The sequence below is a fragment of the Centroberyx gerrardi genome, chromosome 10 (genome assembly GCF_048128805.1).
Source record: "Centroberyx gerrardi isolate f3 chromosome 10, fCenGer3.hap1.cur.20231027, whole genome shotgun sequence".
In the NCBI taxonomy this organism is placed as follows: Eukaryota; Metazoa; Chordata; class Actinopteri; order Beryciformes; family Berycidae; genus Centroberyx; species Centroberyx gerrardi.
In genome coordinates this window covers 7,267,997-7,290,872 of record NC_136006.1, presented here as the reverse complement: position 1 = coordinate 7,290,872, position 22,876 = coordinate 7,267,997, and the positions used below count along the sequence as shown (strand labels likewise).

At 39.2% G+C, this 22,876-nt stretch overlaps 2 protein-coding genes across 2 annotated transcripts; both read right to left on the bottom strand.

The window, feature by feature from the left end:
• Positions 1-3,191: 3,191 nt before the first annotated feature.
• slc10a2 (solute carrier family 10 member 2) lies at positions 3,192-10,097 on the bottom strand. Its single transcript, XM_071912994.2, has 7 exons — positions 10,051-10,097; positions 8,713-9,227; positions 7,446-7,564; positions 6,730-6,818; positions 5,999-6,174; positions 4,604-4,761; positions 3,192-4,169 (listed from the first exon to the last, which is right to left on the bottom strand). Exons 2-7 carry the CDS (start codon positions 9,105-9,107, stop codon positions 3,982-3,984), a joined length of 1,125 nt encoding a protein of 374 aa, XP_071769095.1. The 5' UTR covers positions 9,108-9,227; positions 10,051-10,097; the 3' UTR covers positions 3,192-3,981.
• A 102-nt stretch (positions 10,098-10,199) lies between these two features.
• Positions 10,200-22,303, bottom strand: gtpbp8 (GTP binding protein 8). Its single transcript, XM_071912993.2, has 8 exons — positions 22,181-22,303; positions 21,350-21,553; positions 21,082-21,235; positions 19,949-20,047; positions 18,837-18,967; positions 18,132-18,231; positions 16,108-16,226; positions 10,200-10,819 (listed from the first exon to the last, which is right to left on the bottom strand). The coding sequence occupies exons 2-8, from the start codon at positions 21,517-21,519 to the stop codon at positions 10,732-10,734; spliced, it is 861 nt and encodes a 286-aa protein (XP_071769094.2). The 5' UTR covers positions 21,520-21,553; positions 22,181-22,303; the 3' UTR covers positions 10,200-10,731.
• Positions 22,304-22,876: the final 573 nt, after the last annotated feature.

Genomic DNA, 22,876 nt, shown 5'->3' with positions numbered 1-22,876 from the left:
TCGTCTGATTCCGTTGTCTCTGCTGTAATTATAGACTTTTGCTGCGTTCAAGTGCTCCTCGTAAACTCCTGTTTCCGAGTTTGGGATGTCGTAAGAACGAGTTCAAGTCGGTGGGAAATAAATGGCAGGGGTGGAAAGAGTACAGAAATATCCTACTCAAGCAGAAGTACTTTTAGTTTGCTGAATTTTACCTACCTAGAAGTAATTGGTGTAAAAGGTAACTCATAGAGATATAACACAACATATCTCTATGAGGTAACTCATTTAAAATTTACTCAGATTAGAATTTATGGGTTGCTTAAAACAAAACAAAACAAAACAAACCAATCTTACTGCATGTGGTCTTTCACATACTCAAACTGAACTGAACTTAGAACTGCATTATTTTAATAATATATATAAAAAAAGTTCTACAATAAAGTGAATAAAAGTAAAGGCAGATTACTATGAGGTGCCCTATAGGACATAATCCAAATTTTGGCTTGCACATACAACTACTTTACCTCTCACATTCCCTACTAAACCAACTCAAACTCATATATGCTATTGAAATTGAAAATGTTCACACACACACAATAGTAAGACCTTTCACATTCACCATTGAAATATTCTCATAAACACGACTGAAATATTATATGCTCATACATACTATGTAAAAATGATCATACACACTATTGAAATGCTCACACATACACCACTGAAAATAAACCTCTCGCATATACTACTGAAATTTTACCTCTTACATACACTACTGAAATTTAACCTCTTATATATACTACTGAAATGTAACCTCTTACATATACTACTGAAATTTTACCACTTACATACACAACTGAAATTTAACCTCTTACATTCACTACTGAAATTTAACCTCTTACATATACTACTGAAATTTTACCTCTTACACTACTGAAATTTTACCTCTTACATACACTACTGAAATTTAACCTCTTACATTCACTACTAAAATTTTACCTCTTACATATACTACTGAAATTTTACCTCTTACATACACTACTGAAATTTAACCTCTTACATTCACTACTGAAATTTTACCTCTTACATTCACTACTAACATTTAACCTCTTACATATACTATTGTGCAGCGGTTTTTCATTGGCATTTCAGAAGAATAGATTTGTTGAAATAAAACAATGTAATTCAATTTCAGTAGTTTATGTAAGAGGTTACATTTCAGTAGTATATGTGTGAGGTGGTTTTCAGTGGTGTAGAGGTTAAATTTCAGTAGTATATATAAGAGGTTACATTTCAGTAGTATATGTAAGAGGTTACATTTCAGTAGTATATATAAGAGGTTAAATTTCAGTAGTATATGTGTGAGGTGGTTTTCAGTGGTGTAGAGGTTAAATTTCAGTAGTATATATAAGAGGTTACATTTCAGTAGTATATGTAAGAGGTTACATTTCAGTAGTATATATAAGAGGTTACATTTCAGTAGTATATGTGTGAGGTGGTTTTCAGTGGTGTATGTAAAAGGTTAAATTTCAGTAGTTTATGAGAATATTTCAGTGGTGAATGTGAAAGGTCTTACTATTGTGTGTGTGAACATTTTCAATTTCAATAGCATATATGAGAGTAGTTTAGTAGGGAATGTGAGAGGTTTTCAGTAAAGTGTGTGTGAGTATTTCAGTAGGTTAAATGAGAGGATCTCACAGTACATGCATGTGAGAGGTAAAGTAGTTGTATGTGCAAGCCAAAGTTTGGATTATGTCCTGTACGGCACCTCATAGATTACACTGCACTTTGCTGACTGACCATTCACTATTGCAGTGATTCTCAACCTTTTTCATATCAACGACCACTAATTTAGTCCACATTTGATGAGATTTTGTCTCTCGGGCCCAAATCTGAGAATATTTTTATTGTTAGATATGATTTTGTCCAGAATTCCATGACAAAAATATGCATTCTTCTACATTCTCTAATTGTGTTAACTTCTTGTAAATAAAATAATGGTGAAACAGTGTAAACATTTATATTCTTTACAAAGTGTATAATTATATGCACATACCGGTATGCGGGAAACTTTGCTGATATTGTCTGTCTTTACCATAGATGTAAATAACATAATTATATATATTTATGGTCTGGTTTGTTTTTTTCCAAGCTACCTGGATACTTCATGTATACTTAATGTATTCTTGTGCCAAAAAAAAAAAAAAATTCCCCCTTTCTGAGTCGTATTTACTGAGACTTCCGTAATTTCCAACAGCAAGTGAAGGCAGCACTAGAGTACACATCAGATCAAGAGGAGGAGCCAAGTGTGCGGCATGCAGCAGGAAGGAAGGGTGTGTATGTTCAACTGTGCTCTCCACTCAGCTGGCTCCTATAATATCACCAGCAGCTGAACTCATTCCTCATCATCACATGACAGCACTTCCTCCATGTAAAGGAATTGACGTGCTTTATCTGGCATGATCTGGACTTTCAACGGCTGTAAGAATAAAGCATGTGATTATTTTATGATGGGGTGACCTTGTACTAAGCCTAAGTGGTCTGTAAACGTTAACATTTTACCACAATATATCCTAGATGGACAAAAAAAAAATAAAAAATAAAAAATTGATGATTGCCAGTTTTTCCAGAAAGGCATAACTAAATCATTTGAGTAATTCAAATATTCCAGTCTGTGCGTCATTATACCCACATACCTACATTATCTATCTACCTATCTACTGTATCTATCTATCTATCTATCTATCTATCTATCTATCTATCTATCAATTCAATTCAATTCAATTCAATTTGCTTTATTGGCATGAAAGTTTACAATGTTGCCAAAGCATGAAGGTACAGAGTGTGTGTGTGTGTGTGTGTATGTGCTAGCTATCTATCTATCTATCTATCTATCTATCTATCTATCTATCTATCTATCTATCTATCTATTTATCAATGGCATGACTGTTCTATAACACTCTGTATGTATAGTAGTTTAAGGCCTATCTTTTGTCATTTCTAATATCAAGTAAATACAACATAAAGGCATGGTTTAAAAATGTTAATACGTTTATTGAGCTGGCTACTGGTACTCATATACATATCAAAATATCAATCATTACAACAAAAGCTACAATAGTGTAAGTTATTCAAACAGAAATACAAAGTTTCAGCAGGAATATTTCTAAAACATGCAGATGAACAGGAAAGTAAAGTACAATGTTACATCCATGAAAAGTCAAGAAAATGTCTTACATCATTCTGCGTTTCATTATTGATCAGTTAGATCTAGTTCATTCTCTGCAAAGTTCTTTAAGTCATGCTCGTGATAAAGGGTTATATAAATAAATAAAGTTGAAGCTCAAGAAAACGTGAACCTTTAATGGACTGAAAGTAAATTAATAGGCAGGCAATGACTTTGACATATTCCAGTCTTGTGGAGGCATATATAAATTAATATGAAAAATGGCTATAAATTAACTAAAATATACAAAAGCTGTTTGTCGCTTGTGTCCAATACAACAGACTAATAAATCAGTTAAAGTATGAATATGGATCATAAATATGCAGGAGTATTTCCTGGTTTTTGACTTCCATAAGCATGAGCTTATCTGTTGCAAAGCAGAGAATCAGTTGCGTTCAGAAACACTGAGCATTTCACAAAATCTCAGCTTCTCCTGCCACAAACTGCGGGCCTTCTCCTCCTCCTCCTCTGCATCTTTATGTCTGTTCATTTATGAGTGTATGAGGTTTGAAACAAAGTACCGAAAGAGCACAGAACTCAGCACACAACTTGAGATAGGTTCCTAGTTCCCATTTTGTTTTACAGAAGGAGCGACGTCACTGAAACTTCTCCCAAGCGGAGTAGTCGCAGGACCTGTAGCGCACACCTCCGGACTGCAGGGGGCGCTGTGTGTGTGAGTTTTGACTTGGGTTGCCGTCATCAGTGTGGTGGCCCGCCGGTGGTTTCGCTGTGTGTTCCCGCTGCTGACAGTCCAGTCTGTGGTTTGCGGGCCAGGCGACTCACAGCTGGGTGTTCTTGTTCTTCCCCTTCTCTTCGGTGTTGCCGTTCTCATCGCACTCGAAGCCGACGTTGTCCAGGGCGTAGAACTTCTCTTTAGGCGGTTCGGCGTCACCGGCCTCCACCGACGGATACTCGCTGTCCGCCTCAGATGATCTCGGACCACGAAACTTTTTATACAGCTGGTATCCTGTAGGGGAGGAAGCATGGCGTCATTAACTGTCATGACTCAACTCCACATGACTTTTAAAGTCACACTGAAATGATTTTTTTTTTTTTGTTAGTTGCCAATATTTTGGGATTTGAAACTGCCGATATAAAGCCAATATTTTGTACCGTTATTCAAAATCTTTAAATATTTCTCGCCAAAAAAACAAACAAAAAAATAGAAATATTTAGCGTTTCCCTGAGATTTTTATTCTTTTCAGGGTGGGAAAGCCTCTGAAACAGCATTTAGACCATCATGGGACACTAAAACTCTCCACTGAAACTCCTATTGATGAAATCTTTTAGCAGCTGGGTGAGGCAGGGTTTCATTCATCGTAACCTGATGCCTTCAGGCTACTTGGCAAGGAAAACCGTGGAAATTCCCATCGCTGGCCGCCATCGCTGTGAAACTCTCACCTCCCACTGATATGAGGCACATCACCAGCTGGAAGATGCTGTAGATGAGGGGGAACGAGAACATGACGTCCAGCTCAGCGGGGGTGAAGGACAGCTGGACGATGGTGCTGCACAGCTGGGCGTTCTGGAAACCCGTCTCCAGCGCGATGGTGCGACACCTGAACGCAACAGTCCAAGAGAAACAAGTGCTTAACGTAGTTTCACCAGTTTGTAGCTTTATTAGTGCATCTGCTTAGAGTTACAGCTGTTCTACAACTGACTACATCGATGCCACGCCTTTTTTTTGGGCAGCATTAAACAAATTAAAACGCGGCGATGAAGACATGCACATGCTTACAGATAAATATGATTGTATTTATTTTCTATTTCAGTGCACCATGCATGCCAATAGCAATAGGCCTGGTGTAAGTGTAGATGTTTTTAAAAAAGGAAAATGGTGAGTCTTTGATCTTGTTATCATATCACTGGTAGGTATCTCTCTTGTCAGACAGAAACAAACATAACCTTGATGTAAGGCTGTAATCCCATCTGTGCTTAAACTGGAAAAACTAGTTACCCAAGCACACAGGTATTCTTGGTACCTCAGAAGAACACCAATATACCAAGACCAGATGAAAATACCAGTATAGCAAGAATACCACCAATATGCCAGCTTGGGCGATTCTGTGTCAAGTTTTGTCTTAGATTTTTCATTCTGAGAAACTAGACGCTACGTTTGAGGCTTGAAGCTTGACACACACTTCTACCTTCTGACACTAACCGAACTAAGAAGTTAAATGATCCACTAAATCTGAAGCTTAGTCATCTGCTTCTGATGTGACTATCTCAATAGAAGTTTAAGCCTGACTACAAGTGATTGTATTCCACTAGATGGAGCCAGATAGTCTGACAGCATCAAGAAGTCTCTACTCGACACATTTCCTTTACTTGTTTGTGTAAATTCATTTCAGTCATCCAGGTAGTAAGATGTCCAAAAAAACCCATATATAAACATAATCCACTGGACTCAAAATGAAGAGTTGAAGATGTTTCACTACTCAAGCGACACTGATGAACTGATGAAGCCTCTCGGATGAGTGGTGAAACGTGAAAAGTCCAGTGGATTTTGTTTTTAGATATTTTTTGGGACATTTCCTTTACTTGTGCTGAGATTTCAGAAATCAATATCACTATAAAGCATCCCAACACAGGTACAATAAGCAAATACACTACCAGTCAAGTTTGGACACACCTGATTGAATGTCATTATCTTAAAGCCGTTTTGATCTAAAGGCTATAATGCTTAAATGCTTGAAATTTGTTTTTTTAGACAAATATAAATAGTCTAAAATTGTCTACACTGGTAGTGTACACATACCGCAACTAACATTAGCACTTATAATACTGTCATCCTACCTGTACCAAGGTTGACCCACGAAGCGGGCCATGAGGAAGCCCAGGCTGAAGCCGATGAAGGGGTAGATGGTTCCGATGATCCAGAGGGCGGGAGCGATGTTCCAGGACGACTGGTACAGAACCCCCCCCACCACCGCTATGATGATGATGAGAAGGAAGCCTACGATGGAGCCCACCTGCCCGCAAGGAAGGACATTATGAACATACACCACCAGTCAAAAGTTTGGACACGCCACATTTTTCTTTATTTTTACTACTTTCCACATTTTAGAATAATAGTAAAGACATCAGAACTATGAAATGGCAGAAATTGAATTATGCAGTGACCAAAAAAGTGTTAAACATACCAAAACTATCTTTATATGTTAGATTCTTTAAAGTAGCCACCCTTTGCCTTGATGGAAAGGCAAAGGCTTTGGAAAGAAATTCATACATAGGATCAACTTCACTATTTATATTTGTCTAAGAAACACATTTCAAGCATTTAAGCAGAAGCCTTTAGATCAAAATGGCTTTAAGAGAATGAAAAACACAGTACATCCAATCAGGTGTGTCCAAACTTCTGACTGGTGGTGTACACATAAACACATTGTGAAACCCAGTCCAGGCTTTTTCATTGGATAAAGCCATGTAAAACTTGAACGTTAAAACCAGAGTCTATTACATGAGACTTCTTTGTGAAAGGTTTGTGTGTGTGTGTGTGTGTAAAACGGTGTGCAGAGTATTCCTACCCTGAGGATCTTTTTGGCCACCAGGGGCCACTTGTGTTTGACGCACATTCCCAGAGCGACTGGGACGAGGATGGCCACCATAGTGATACCTAAGGGTCCAGAGAAACAGGTCATTTATTGTTAGGCATTAAAGCAATCTGTAAAAGTCATTGTCTTTGTTGGTAGTGGAATGCAAATGCACAACAAAGTGCAAAGTGCATTTCTACAACATCCAGTTGATGATATACCTGCACAACGTGATGGATTCATACTGTCTGCAGCTGTCTTTCTGGTCAGCATGCACACTGAGTTGAGCTTGCGGTCTCTATTTTACCCATTTATCTATTTTATATGATAATAAAAACCTTGTAAGTATAGTACTTCTGAAAAAAGAACTACAAAGTGCTTATACAATACAATAAAACAATAAGAGTGAAAGCCCCTATAAAAGAATATAACTATAAAAATGTTAGACATGAATTGAAAGCCGGTTTAGCGAACAAGCAAATATGATGAATATAAAACACTGCACATTATGTAAATGCCTATAAAAGTGAAGTGAGGATTAAGAGGATGGCACTGTTTATTACCCGGACACATTTTAATGCAGTTCTTGAAACACTATTCACAGTGTTTTAGATTCTTCCAGATGTTGTCAGTTCTATGGGCCAATAATAATAAAAGGATTTTTGGGTGTGTGTCCACTTTCTGCAATCAGTTCTATGGGCTATACTGACCGATACTGTCGTAGGGGATCTGGATGGTGTCGGAGGAGGTCCAGACGGAGGTGTAGATGAGCAGACAGAGAGGCATCATCCCCAGGGCCAGGATGGAGGAGCAGGTCGTCATGCTGATACTGAGGAGGGGAGAACATGGAGAGCGTTGGTGAAACAGAGCGATACAACAACACAGTCTCTAAAACTGACTAAAGGAAACAAACGGAGGAGATGATCTGTGATAATAATTAAAAACTGCCATTGCTGCTTTGTGTCTAAAGCTGCTCATGCCCTCCCTTCTGTTATGCGGCATGGATATATTTTAGGAGCATATTATGCTGGTGAATTGGCAGCATTGTACAACATCAAAAACTCATGAGAGACATGTGCATGCCAACAATGATTGGGTGCAGGAAGGTGAAAATGGAGAAAAAAATCATCATTGTAACTGTCGTGTAAAAAAAATGATTTAGTGACATTAAATAGCTGTCCATCAAAAACACCATGAACTCTAAGAAATAAGGAACAATATTGTATGTTTTGTCCCTACAAGTGTATCTGTTTGACTGTGCAGACCAAATCACAACTGATTCAATGTAGGACCATTTTTCTGAAAGATTATATAGAGTATATTTCATTTGTCCAGAAGATATCTATGCTATATTTGTCTGTTGTCAAACTGTCTTCTAATTATCAAATGTCTAAATAAGTGATTTTTTTCCCATCTCTAGTGCAGAAAGTTGGAGAATATATTAGTGAAAACACTGACATCTGTGTCTATCAGTGAAAGCTCAGATATCACAATGGTTCATGTCTACATGTGTTTTTATAGATATAGTAAGTGAAATGTAACATTAGGCAAAAAAAAATTACATATGTTCCTTGGCTGTTGACAAGCAGAAATATCAGTCAGACAGTAAATCACTTAGCGAGACAACCAGCCAGTGAGTCAGTCAGTAAGTCAGACGGACAGAAGGTAGTCAGTCAGTCAGTCAGTCAACTAACCAACATATTAGCCACACTTTCAGGTTATCTAATCAGCCTGCTCACCCGTCATCCCATCAACCAACTGTACAAAAAGCCTGAAAATTCACAATCTTAGGGGTATGATGGTGAATTGCCAGGATTTTTTCAAACTTTCTCATGACTTTTTGTTTCTCCAAATTGCCAAAATCCCATCCTCCCATCCTCCCATTCCAGTGTCATACTTTCCAGACCTGCGTAGGAACCCTGCACCGACTGTCACAGCTAATCAGCAAGCAAGACAGCCACCCAGTCAGCTTCCTACCTGAGGTCCATGTCTCCATCCAGCCAGTAGCAGATGATGTTGGAGTTGGAGCCTCCGGGACAGCAGCCCATGATGATGATGACGACGGCCTGAACGGGCAGCACGTTGAAGGCCAGCGACAGGGCGAAGGCTGTGAAAGGCATGATGCCGAACTGGCAGAGGAAGCCGATGACGATGCCCCAGGGCCTCCTGATGTGGCCCAACAGCTTCTTGGCATCCACGGTGCAGCCCATGGCGAACATGACCATAGCGAGCATGGTGGTGAGCACGACGCTCAACACCAGGCTCAGCACAGCGTTGGAATCATAGGGGACGAAGAGGCAGTTTGCGCCGGAGCAGACTGTGGCATTGGAGAGGCAGGCAGCAGGCACAGTTGTCGCCGTTAATGTGGACATTGTGGAGAAGTTAATGGGAAAACGAGGAAGAGAATGAATTACTCCCAGTTTGGGAGAAGATTGGGAAGATCCTTAGGGTGGTAAATCTTAGATTCCAAGCGACGTCTCCAGCTTCTCCTCCTGTAACCAAGAGGACAAGGGCCACAGTGAGAACGACTGTCTCTCCCACTGCTCTTTATGTCTACCCTGCTATAGCCAAATAAAATTGGGAGGGAAACCTTCAGGTAAAAAAATAAATCAAAAATTAACCAATACTTAATGTTTTTTATGAGGTCATTGTCCAAAAGCAACTGCATATAAAGAAGAATGTCATTTCAACTTTGAGTATAATAAATGTGATTGCGCCATGTCCATCTTTTATTGCCCTTTGGCCTTAAAACTTTATTGGAGTCCTCCAGGCTCAGCTATGCAGCATCATCATCCTAGTAGTGCCGCTAAGGAGGGAAGATGCCTACTGCTCCTCAGGAGAGGGCACACCCTGTGTGCACAAGGTCCTCTGTGGACGTCACCATACACGCCACCAGTGGGAACAGTCACATTGAAGAGGATTATAAAATGTCTTCATTTGGGCCCATTATAAAGTGCTACACCTGAAATACTCTGTCCCTGTCACTTTAAGATACCAAAGTTAGCCAAACGCTATCAGTTAGTTAAAAAAAGTTACAAATGACTACAGAAATTTTGCTTGCACACATCTACTGCTTAGAAAAGAAAATGCTGAGAACGAAAATGGTTGTAGGTCTAAAAATGCAACATTAAAGTGTAATTCTACAAAAATGCCTATTTTAATCTCCTGCAGGATCAGAGTTCAGCCACACAAATCTATGGTATACTCTCTTATGTAACAATTCTCAATGAATCAAAAGGATGTAATACACTGGAGGCTCCATAATAAATCCCTACTGCCCAACAACAAAAGAAAAGTTACAAAACTCTCCGTGACTCTTACCCTTAATTCCTTCCCAGAGCAGCCATTACTTTTCTGTGGATTTTCTGTGGAAAGATAAATGTTTAACATTTAAGTTGTAGAATAACCAACCGACACCAACAACAGAGTGAGTTTTACATTTTATTAGCAAATAAAAACCCTTTATGTGCAGAAATAACGCTTTGTTTACAGTCTGCAGAATGAATAGTATTTGGGAAACTGATTACAAATGATTTGATCAATTTGACATTTATTAAGCAAAGGGACACACAGACAGCAAGCTTTCATTTTCTCCTGGTTTCCTTCCAATATTACACATAAAAAACCTTGACCTAACTACTCACCAAGTGTCTGAGTGTTTTTTTTGTAGATATATTTTAAGACTTGTCCTGTATGGGAGGGTTGGGGGTTGTGCACCAGATTCAGTTCAAAGTCAAAATGTTGCAAGGACATGGCATGAACCTTATCCCACTGAACCATCTATCCAGGTGGCCCAGGTCCTGCGCTTCTTCATGGCCCAAAAGATCATCACACACATATAGGAACTGATATCCCAAAACCCCATCCTCACATGGATGCGGATATAATGTCCATAAAGAGTTGTCAAGTCTTTAGAGCCGTCCTTTTGAGTTTTTCTGAAAAGAGTCCCATCTCAAAAAGTGATGCATGACTACCTCCACCAAGTCCAGGTCCCAGTCAGTGAGAAGTGTCTGACAACTGGATGTTTCCCGTTACGTGGGCGATGAAGCATCTCAGAAGGTAGATCCCCAAAAATTGGAGGGAGCTGTTGCAGAGAGAGGAGACAACAGACACTGGAGTGACAATAGAGAAAATGCATTTCTTTCATATGTTTCTATAATCATCAAATTCACGTCTTGGCAGAAGGTGTTTGTGTTATTCTTAAAAAGGCATGCATACTGTTGATGCACACTGGGAAAACTGTTATTGAAGTTAAAGGTGCTATGTGCAGCTTCTCTAAATATCAATGCACCATTGTCAAATTAATTGGTATAATTACCGTAAATGGTAGAGATGACTGGTAGCCTCTACTGTATGTCACACAGAGGTTTTGCTAGTGCTTCTCGAAATTAAGACCACATTTCCCATCAACTTAGCTTCCTGTCACAAAGAGGATGTTGCTAATTTCCCCGCCTCCCCCCTCCCTGGCGTCGCTCCATATGCATTTGTTTTAAAGAGGTTTCTCTCTTTCCCTTGACTGAAGAGATTTTTCCCCATCGGTCATGTCACGGTGAGAAACTCTGAAAGCTTTAGCTCTGTTCGCATTGGAAGAACAGTGCCCACTTCCTGCTTTGTGCCGTAAAGCAATTTACTTTGTGCGGTAAAGAAATGCAGAAGATTTCCTGGTGAAATCCTGGCACACAATGGAAAATGCAGTGCAGAGGCTGACAATCCTCTCAGAGATGGTGTCATTTGCTTACACTAAGTATACTACTGTCTCAAAACTAATGCATAATGATTTATTGATGTTAAAATGCCGACATCAAAAGTTTGGACACACCTGATTGAATGTTCCATACTTTTCATTCTCTTAAAGCCATTTTGATCTAAAGGCTTATGCTTAAATGCTTGAAATGTGTTTCTTAGACAAATATAAATAGTGAAGTTGATCCTATGTATGAATTTCTTTCCAAAGCCTTTGCCTTTCCATCAAGGCAAAGGGCGGCTACTTTAAAGAATCTAAAATATAAGATAGTTTTGATTTAACACTTTTTTGGTCGCTGCATAATTCAATTTGTGTTATTTCATAGTTTTGATGTCGTTACTATTATTCGAAAATGTGAAAAATAGTACAAATAAAGAAAAATGCGTGTGTCCAAACCTTTGACTGATAGTGTAAGTTATATCACACAGTATAAGTCTCATAAATTGTACATGAGTGTGTGCAGAGTTGTATTTATTCTAAAGGAGCCCCTTAGTGTCATGTTAGTGAATCTGTGCTGTGTGAGGAAGGGGAGAGGTGAAACGGCTGTGGTAGCTCTTCAGTGGGCGTCTCCTCAGTCTTTATCTGTCCCATCAGCTTTTATCTTTATCTATCCCTCTGACTTGTCCTTCATTCAGGCCACAGTAAATTTTAAGTATCTTCCTGGTGTGTGAGTGAGTGCGAGAGGGTGTGTGTGTGTCCATTATCTTATCTGATCTGATTGCAGATAACCATCTGATCTGATCGTCCAACTTCACACCCTGTTCTTCCTCCGCAGTCAGATAAGGAAATAAAGACAATGGGACTTTCGGTAATAGCGGCACCATAATCCATCCGTGAAACATGATGCTGGGTATATTTTATAGAGGTGATAACTGCGTTGGAAAAAAAAATAATTCAATAACCTCCAGTTTGTTATGTAATCTTTCCACTATCTGAGTTAAAGGACACTGACTTTTTGGAAATTGGCCCGTTGGTCAATTTATCTTTTATGTGATGAGAGAATAGGCGTAAAAAATCAAACATCAACTCTGGATTACTAAAAGGTCAATCTTCTTATGTTAGACAATGCTAGTTGACAACCAGCACTTAACATACTGCATGCTAACGTATGCATTAGCATGGGCACAGGACAGAGATTTCTACCAGACGCAAGAGATGATTTTGGTGGTACTCCTGTTGTAACATGTAAAAGGTAAGTTGTCAGTTGTTGGAGTCAGTGTCCTCCTTTAAGACACAACACTATAAAGTTAAAATTCCCAGGATCAGAAACTGTTTTTGGTGAAAAGGCATTTGATTATTTTGCACCCTGGTCCTGGAACAATCTCCAGTCAAAGCTCCAGCTTGACCATTTTATTCCCCTAAATCAGTTCAAACAAATGATCCACAGTTATGCAAGAAGTGTGCTCCTGTTTCTGATCTAAATTGTGATCTTTGTACATATTTTACTGTTTTTGTATTTTCTACTGTATTGTATGTTTTATTGTGTAACCCCCTGCTGCCATTTCTGGGCCAGGTCTGCATTGGAAAAGAGGCAAAAAGGCAAAATAAGCAAAAATAAATATAAACCCATGTAAGATTAAGTGTATTAAGTGTATCAATACTGCCATCATCATACCGCATTTCCTATGAGGGGAACTGAGACCTTCATCAAGAATATAGGAGGGCTTTCATTCAAAAACGCCCCTTTATCCATTTAGAGGGAAAAAAACAAACAAAATTCATCATTCAATATTAAGAAATATAAAAATATAGATGATTCCATCCTTAAAAATGTTGCTATTTTCTAGGCAATGTTCTGGAAATATATATTATAAACAGTCAATGACTTAATTGCATTTTGTGTCAAAATGAATTTTACTTTCATGCAAGCAATCACTTCATCAGAGTAGGCATCACTTTTTTACGGAAGATGATTAGGGCCATGCGAAAAATTTATTTGAGTTCTGAGATTAATCTCAGAATTCTGAGATTCTGACAATTCTGAGAATAAAAGTCAGAATTCTGAGATTCTGGCTTTAAAAGGATAAGGCTGGTGTTTTTTTTAATGCATTTCATACCATCAACAAATCCTATGAAAATAACAAAATCAGCAATGATTTTGTTTTGCCAACAAGTCTCGTCCATGTAGCCGATGCCCAATGAAGCCGTGTCCCAGCAGCCATAGAACTCCATTGTATTAAAAAAACGATTAAAAACACGTCAAAGCCATGCTGTTGCTCTGGGCAACATATTTCATCATTGCGATGCACCGGGCCAGCCGACTTTTTCCTCAAATAACTTAATAAGCCGGCTGTAAACACGTTGTCGATCTCAGGAAAGTAGTTCCGTAGCACCGAAAATAGTCCCCGGCGTAATGAAGAATTTGTTCCCATTTGAATTTGATTTGGTAATAACTACAACAGTCTGACTTTTCATGGTAGCAGTTAGCGATTTTTAAAATTGAAACTATGTCTTTGTGAGCTGTATTTCAAGGTTTTTAGCTTACAATGGGAGCCAATGACTTCTGAGTTGACGGCTAAAAACGGTACGTGAGAAGTCAGAAAGTAACGGGAGTAGAGCAAACGCATTGTTGATTTTGTTATCTTCATAGGATTTGTTGACGATAAGAAATGTATTTAAAAACACCAGTCGTATCCTTTAATCTCTGAATTCTGACTTTAATCTCAGAACTCAAATATTTTTTTTTACATGTGGCCCTAATCCTCTTCTGTACTTTTTCCTAAATGGTGAGTATCTCAGCTTGTGGAGTGAAACTCTTGACATGTTGAAGGAAGTAAAGTGCCAGTAGTAGCCTGCACATTAAAGTTAACACGTTGTTCTTTCAGTACAAGGTTATGTACACAGCGATCCTTCTGTCTGTGGATCACAAGGTTCCAGCGGCATCACAGACCAGAGATCAGAGACGACCTTGGTCCTGACATGTGACTCAGTGACAGGGTGTGTAAGTCAGATTGTCCTACAATCCTGTAACTCATCTATTCTTGTCTCAGTTATGCACGCAGCGGTATGTTGACATGTGCGCCAACATGTATATTTTGCACAACAAAGATTTTACAGAGACCTCATAACATAAACTTCAAGTAACAATGATTACAAAAAAAATTCCAATGTATGCAGTAAAATGCTCTTTGGATACAAGGCTTGATCATCAAACAAGGGGAAAAAAGGAGAATTGTGCACTCCAAAAGACCAAGACACTCTTACTTGTACATTAAAAATGCCTTTATTATCTTGGCATGTCCAACAAGGAGGATAAAATCATACAAGTAAGGATGTCTAACCCATGCGTAGCGGCTTACCTTGTCTTCATCATCATCATCATAAATAAGAGTGCCTTGGCCTTTTGGAGTGCACAATTCTTCTTTTTTTCCCCTTGTTTAACAGTGATTGCCAGTTTAAAATTATGTTACAAATCCATTAAAGGGGCATTAAGTAATCTATGACCTCTTTCGATCTCTATTGGCAACCAGTAGGAATTGCAATCGATTGAACTTGTCTCCTCCTACACGAGTCTCTGGTCCAGCCCCCCTACACCCGTTGACCCCTACGGTGCTGTAATGTACATAAACAATAAAGTCACAATTTTACAACCGAGATGAGTAAGCTAGCAAATTAGACCAGAGATCCAGCAGAAACATGTAGTGAAGTAAGAGGTAATATTTCACAATGCAAAATACTGTAATAATAACCTTGTCATTTGCTTTTTTGGCCTGAGAACGAGGCTTTTTAGCCTTCGTAGGTGTGAAATGTGTTGCTCCGCTGGTCGCTCGCTCGTAGCAAAGTCCTCCATCACTGAGCAGTCAAAAATGCCAGTCGGTGGTGGGCAGAGTTTTTGTTCCAAAACAGCATACGGGCTGGAAATTAAGTTTTGAAAGCCAGAAATCTCAGCGCCTGGCGAAGTAACCGTGCTATGGGGCAGTAAAACCTTCACTTAATGCACCTTTAACAAAACTGTGACAAGACAAATATTTCTTAGGACACTGGTCAAAATTTAATTTGATGAGGCTGTTTTTTTACATTTACATTTTGGCCTTAAATGCATATTCTTCACTTCTCACTATCCCCCTCACCTCCCCTTGCCCCCCACAATAACTAGACTAACGTGCCAACAGCTTTTGTGTGTTTTGTGGGCGCTAAAATGAAATAAAACCTAACAATGGATTAGATGACTGAAATGTACCTATCCCTAATAAATATTTTATTCCAAATGATAAGACTTAAAAGAACTTAAACAACAACAATTGTTTTGACTTGCTTGAAGCACCGGATGGGGGGATTTTAACGCATCAAGACAATTCTGTCAGGTAACAGTCACTGAGAAGCATATTAAATTGACTTTCAAATGCTTTTTTGTGATTATCTCAACTTTCTTGCACTCACTGTATGTGGCAAACCCCGCACATCTGGCACCTATGTATGCTAAAGAGTATTTGCAAATATTTGACTCAAGTCTGGCTGGCTGTTCATGTAGCAGCTGAGATATTTATGACTGTGAGTGAAAGGGTCGGTAAGAGAAAGAGGTGAGAGGCATAAAGACAAGAAAGAAAGAAAAGGAGAGAAAGGAGGAAAGAATAAGAGGAGCAGACATAAGAAAGAAAGTCGAGTGAAACGGAGAAGATGTGACTCACCTGACCAGAAGCGGCTGGGGGAAGCAGCTACTGGTTTGTGTTCTGACCACTTCCTGGAGATGCAACAGATTCGTCAACAGCGTGCCTTGCCTGCACTTGTCAATCTTTGTCACCACCATCTGCACAATAACGGTAATGTCATTCACACGTGTTACAATTTCACTTTCTTGTACAATAATAATGAATAACTTCAGTAATAACAAACATTAATTCATCTATCACATACAATTAGAATAGTCTCTTTCTTAGTAAATTGCATTGTGATTCTTATATTGCTGTAATAGATTATTTAACTAATCCACAAACTGATTCATTGACTCCTTTCTGGTCGAGTCACAGCGAGCAACAATTGTTATTAATACAATCACATTTCTTTGATCACGTGAAGCTGAAAGTTTGCATCAGTTTGAGCATCATTGCATCATTATGGATATGCAGGAAAAATAAAAACAGCAGAAATATTCTGACATCTGCAGGCCAGTTAAGTATACTGCAGGCAAATCTCAGGGTTCCCACACAGTTTCAATTAAAAAATTGTTTTTCATTCTCTTAAAGCCATTTTGATCTAAAGGCTTCTGCTTAAATGCTCGAAATGTGTTTCTTAGACAAATATAAATAGTGAAGTTGATCCTATGTATGAATTTCTTTCCAAAGCCTTTGCCTTTCCATCAAGGCAAAGGGCGGCTACTTTAAAGAATCTAAAATATAAGATAGTTTTGATTTGTTTAACACTTTTTTTGTGTTATTTCATAGTTTTGATGTCTTTACTATCATTCTAAAATGTGGAAAATAGTAAAAATAAAGAAAAAAGTAGTGTGTCCAAACTTTTGACTGGTTATTTGTCCAAACTTTCCAAACAAAACCTGGAAACTACCTAAATCTTTTTCCATACATTTCTACACCTTCCTGTGTAGGAACCCTGAATTCTTCTGTCAGAGAACATTATTGTGGTATGAATGCTGAAAATGAACGCAGCCAATTGAATGGCTTCCTAAAGGTGAAATCTGTCAATCCTTTACTGAGCATCTACTCACATTTGTCCAGCAAAACAACATTTTACAATTTCCAGTCTGGGACATTAGAGGCGTTTTCAGCTGGCATGCTTTCTTTGCCTTTCAGCACTTAAAGTTAATCTTTGTTAAAAGCTCTATTGTCACAGTCTTAGCGATGGTCAAAGTGTTTAATAACCTAAGAGCATGAATAATTGACTGCAGAGGGCCTTCAGAGTCGGCGGGTGCTTCATTATAACGTCACAGCTGTGGCGTTTTAGAGGGGACTGCAGTTTTTAAATAGCTGAGTGGGAGCGTTCAGCATTAATTCGGTGTGGACATAATGATGAGGATTTGTAAGGAGAAGGGGGGAAAATGAAAAATACTCAAGAGTACAGCTGAAAGAAAATAGACTTTGATGTTATAATTCATGAAAAGACAGAGAGGAAGGGGCGTGTTGGCTCGCAAGTCGCAAATAGCTGGAGGAAAATACACTTTAAATCAAACAGTGATGCACTCAATAATAATAAGTGACAATACTCAAATGATCAGGTCACCTGCAACACATAAACATACTAAATATATACTATACATAGGAGGAGGAGAGTTGGAAGTCCGCCTGCCTTTACTGTTTCTATTCATTATTTCAACAGTGGGAAAGAAGCAGCAGAGGAAGAGTAGGAGAGAGAAAGCTTGGTGGGATTCGACCCCAGACCAGCAGGCGCACATAAATCAAAATTAACTTTAATTCTTCAATATACAGGCTTTTCCCACTCAGTAAAAATAAAGCGTAGAGCCTCAACACTATGCTCCAAAAGCGCTCTTCTTAATTAAAAGACAACGTTTCAACCCATGAAGGTTATAAAAGTGATTTTGGAGCATCATGTGCAGCTTCTATACTTTTTCACTCATTTCTTTATATTTTTCTCTTCAGCACAGAACTTAAGCGGATGTGACTAAATTAGTTCTGTGTTATTTTCCCACTCGGTGTTATTATCCATGAGAACAGTAGTAGGGGAGGAAGGAGTCTCCTACCACATAGGGACGTCTGATCTCCTCACACATCTCCAAGGCGATCAGGTCAGCCGTCTGCAGACCAACGCTGCCGTCCACCAATAGGAACGTCCGCACCAGACTGAAACAACCAACGAAGAAGAAACATCAGGCAAATGGTATATTACAACAGGACCAGGGCAAAATGTGACTGATTTGAGTTTTCAAGCACTTCCGTAGCCTTAAAATTGGGAACGCAACAACTTATCAACAAAAAGGAATGCTCTTCATGTTTGCAAAAAAAAAAAAAAAGTCTAGCTGCATATCTGTAAAGTTTCTAAAAACATAGGACCTATTTTGAAAGGAGATGGGGCCTTTAAAACTTTTAAACAAACATGATCTGTAATTATAGCGCCCCTCTCAGGCCAACTGGGGTAAAATAATGGATTCATTTTTCTCCTACAGGCCCACTGATTATCGTTTTTCATGGCTCAACCTGTTGCAAAAACACACACAAAAAAAAACCTCATACACACAACCAGAGATAATGAACACATATCTTTGCAGATGCCTAGTAATAATACTAATACTACTGCTACTATGAATACTACTACTACTTTTGAAAGTTATAAGCCATTTGTTGGACATCTTTAATCAAAGCACCTGCAAGGATCAAGCATATGATAGACATGTATCATATAAAGCATCACTGAGTGTTAGTGTCTTCAACCACAGTGAAAGTCTCACTTTTTCCTCGTGTCCAGGTAGGGCTCCACCATGTCCACAAAGTCTTTGGGCGCGTTGTGTCCGTAGCCTGGCATGTCCACGATGGTGAACGCCCTGCCCACTCTGAAGAAGTTCATCTTCTTTGTGTGACCCTGAGGTGGAAACAGGAAGAGGGAGTGCCACAAAATCCAAGGAGATGTGGAGGAAAAAAAACAGAGCTGACAGCTGAAAAAGACAAATCATATGAGCCTGAACAAATTCGAAACACCTAAAATTGGGACGATTTTGTCTTTTTAATCAAAATCATTGACATTAGCCAGTCAGTGCCAACTCCCTCTATGAACATATAATATATTCATAATAATCATATATGGATATGATGCAGCTTGTTTGATTGTTTTGATTGATTCATTGATTAACGCTACACTGAAACACTGAATACTTGTCATTTTTGGGGGAGTTTTTTGGCATGAACATGGTCAAATTTAAAGATACTGAATATTGACACAAAATATCAGCTGTAAGCAGCATCAATCCACAAACACTGGTATCGGTATCAGCCTTCCAAAGCCCATATTGGTGGAACCATGCCTAAAATAAAAGATGGCTTGTAGATAGGTGCTCTGATGAAGGCTTTATGCCGAAACGTGTTAGCCTGATGTAGCCAAAATAAAAAAACTGGTAACCTGAGGCCAAGTCTTGATGTTTTTGGATTATTGGAGTGCCGCTATCCCATGTCCCCCATGGTTTTCTTCATGTTTTAGTGACAGCAGAGCATCCAGCCAAAAGGGCCACAAGAGGAAGCGCACCTGCTCTGCATTTCAAATGGCTTGTAGATTATCAACAAACCTGTCCTACGCCTGACTGAAGCTGAAGAGTTTCATTCCCACATGAGATATCCAGCAACTGACAAAACTGACACCCACTCTCACTTTGGAACATTACTGGACAAATTAGGTGTCTTATCAGTTTCATTTCATTTTGTTTCATTCAGAATTTTAGAGGATGCAGTCACTGGTATATTTGAAATATTGAGCTGTGAACATCAGCTAGTATTTGTTTAAATTGCAAAATGGACAAACAGCATTTGGAATAAATGAGATGAGATGGACACGTGGGTTAAGACTACTCACTGGAGTTTTGGAGACTCGGACTTCTACCTCAGGAGTCAGGGAGAACAGAGCTTTGATGAGAGACGACTTGCCCACATTGCTTCTGCCAATGAAACACACCTGGGAACACACACACACACACACACACACACACACACACACCAACACACGGATATTATCCACAGAGACTCAAGCTGTAAATTCCTATATTCTGCAGTATTGTAAAGTACTGTGATTGATGTTTTTTGTGTTCGTGAGTGAATGTCTTGACGGCAACCGACTGATGTATACACTTAGTTTTCTCGAGAAAAATGTCCCCAGCGTCCATGAAGGTTTCATTCATTCAAAGGACATTTTAACAATGGAAGATCGTCACTCTGCTGCAGTAATCATTTTCAACTGAAGGCTACGACGGACGCTGTCCTGTAGCGGCGGCGTTATGACTGCTGTGATTGGCTGCTACAGTTTTGCTGCTGCTGTACCGGCGACCGCCAAGTCCCAAGGGACACGGGTCGGGCTCATCCATCTCCCAGACACAAGACAGATGGATGGGGGCTCTTGCTGCCAGTAAGCTACGAATACATCATCCCTCTGACAGAGCGGAGAGGGTGAGCAGTCACTAACGCGGCATGCCAAAGAGACCCCGTCGCCCTATCAACACAACGCTCCATTCCGAGCCCGCCGGCGAACGCTATTGTCTCTAAGGTTATAAATCTGTTCATTTATTACAGAGTGTCAACTCGCACTTAATTATGTATGAGGCTGCGGGAGGGAAAAGAGACATTATTCTGAATTTTTCATAGACTGAGCCTCTGCATTACAGGTCCAGGAGGGGCGATGTGCACAACTTTTATCGGTTTATATGTTCAACTCACTCGCTCATACACACACTTTCTCTTTCTTCTGCAACACTGACACATACAAACATTAGCTCAGTCAATCTCTGCACTAGACGACTTCAATGCCAATTCTAAGCCCGACTGGACCATCCCGATGACTCCAGACCTGAACCACCTTAACACCTTTCCAACAAGACGGCAAACAGACCAGTTGTTTAGCCCGAACTGCCCTCGTCAGCTACGTTTTGTAGTCTTAACACACCTTCACACACCATTGTGTTACAGTGTAAATCTCCCCCATTCTCTTGCACTGACCTCTGGCTGTTTCAGTGTGGGTACGTGGTCCATCCTCTCTGCGGAGGTGTAGTAATCAATCTTGTGAAACGTCGAAGGGCAGAAGAGCTTCTCTGCTTCGACCATGTTCTCCAGACTGGGATGAAACAGCTGGAACTGCATTCTGTCCACAGACCTGCAAATTTGGGTCCAAAACTCAAATTCATGTTGTTTCATAGCAATACAAGAACATGTAACCTAAAGGGTCTAAAATCGTAAAAAATGAGTCAAATACAACAGATCACTCGACCTGTCCAGGTATGTCTCCAGCTCACTGAAGGGGTAAAGTAGGCCTTGCAGTTTCTTCTGAGGAAGCAGCGAGGCTTTCTGGAGCGAGGCCAGTTTATGGGCGCCGCGCCGGGACACAGCGCAGACCCGAGTCCCGGGCTGCAGGCACAGTCTCAGTCTCAGAGGAAACATCTTCTCCCCCTGCAGACTTCAGACCTGCCTGCGCCTGATAAAAGAAGGTCAGAGAGTGTAATTGCTTACCAGCAGCATGCAAAATTAACTGGCTAGCTGCCTCATGGACCCTATTCTGCAGCTTTTCATCGGAGTTGTTTCCAAGTTTCTTTCTTTTTAAGCTGAACTGAATGTAACTGCTAAGTAAGATAACAAATCCTCTAAAAACCTCCAAAAACCTCAAAACCTTACAAATGCCCACTCTATGATTAAAAACAAATCGATTTTTTTATATCTAAAAAAATTTTGAAACTTTTGACTTTTGAAAATACAAGCTATTTCAGCAAACAGTAGCGTGTAAATTATCAACTGTTAATTACCTGGATCAAATTAACTGACAAGAAGACATGAAAGACAGTAAGAACAGCTAGATCCATATTTTTAAAGTTTCACATCGACTTCCAGCTTACTCTTACACAGAAATCTCCTCATTTTATAAATATAATAAGAATATGAATAATCAGCTAACGTTGTTATCGCTGATATTGTGGCTGGACAGTTAGCAGTTAGGGTCCTTGGGTAAGGTGAAGCTGGCAAGCTAACAAAACATTGCCATAAAATTAATATTACGATTAAAATCCACGACATAAATCTCGAAATCCGTGTTCATTTTATGACTTACATAAGTGCCAACAATTTCATTTCTTGTTCATGAATGAATGAAGTATCGTTTGGTTAGAAATGACCGTTATTCACTGCCATTTGACAAATTTTCTTCCAGTGCCCTCCATGATGCCAGGTGCAGCGCTCAAATGAGTCCCGCTGAAACAACTACACTCTGCTATGGATCCGCTGCACATGTTTCATGTTTTCATCACAGACTACGGCAACGATTATTATTTCTCAAGAACTCAGTGTTTGTTTGTTTTTTTCTATAGTATATAACCTGTAATATAATAAAAATATGTTTGATAATTTACATTACTTCACGTTTTCCCCCTGAAAAAAAAAGATTATTTGACCAGATACAGTAGCCTCTATAAAATTCATTAGATAGCCTAATTATTTGACTTACTGTATAATAAAATGGCAAATCAAAACACAAAAGAGACACACTTTTAGGATAAATGCAACTCTAGAAGCCAATCAAATATATAGGGGTCCATTTATTTCAGTCTAGATCTGAAACAACCTATTGCCCTGGCTGAGGATCTTACAGGCTCATTGGCCTTTACATTTGTTCAGTTAAATCTTAAAGTCACAATGAAATGAAAAATGACCTTTTCACCTAGTTAGCTACTTCTCCATATTGTAATATTCGGCTATCCTATATTTAAACAATAAAAAATTAACTGTAATTATTTTCTTGTATTATTAT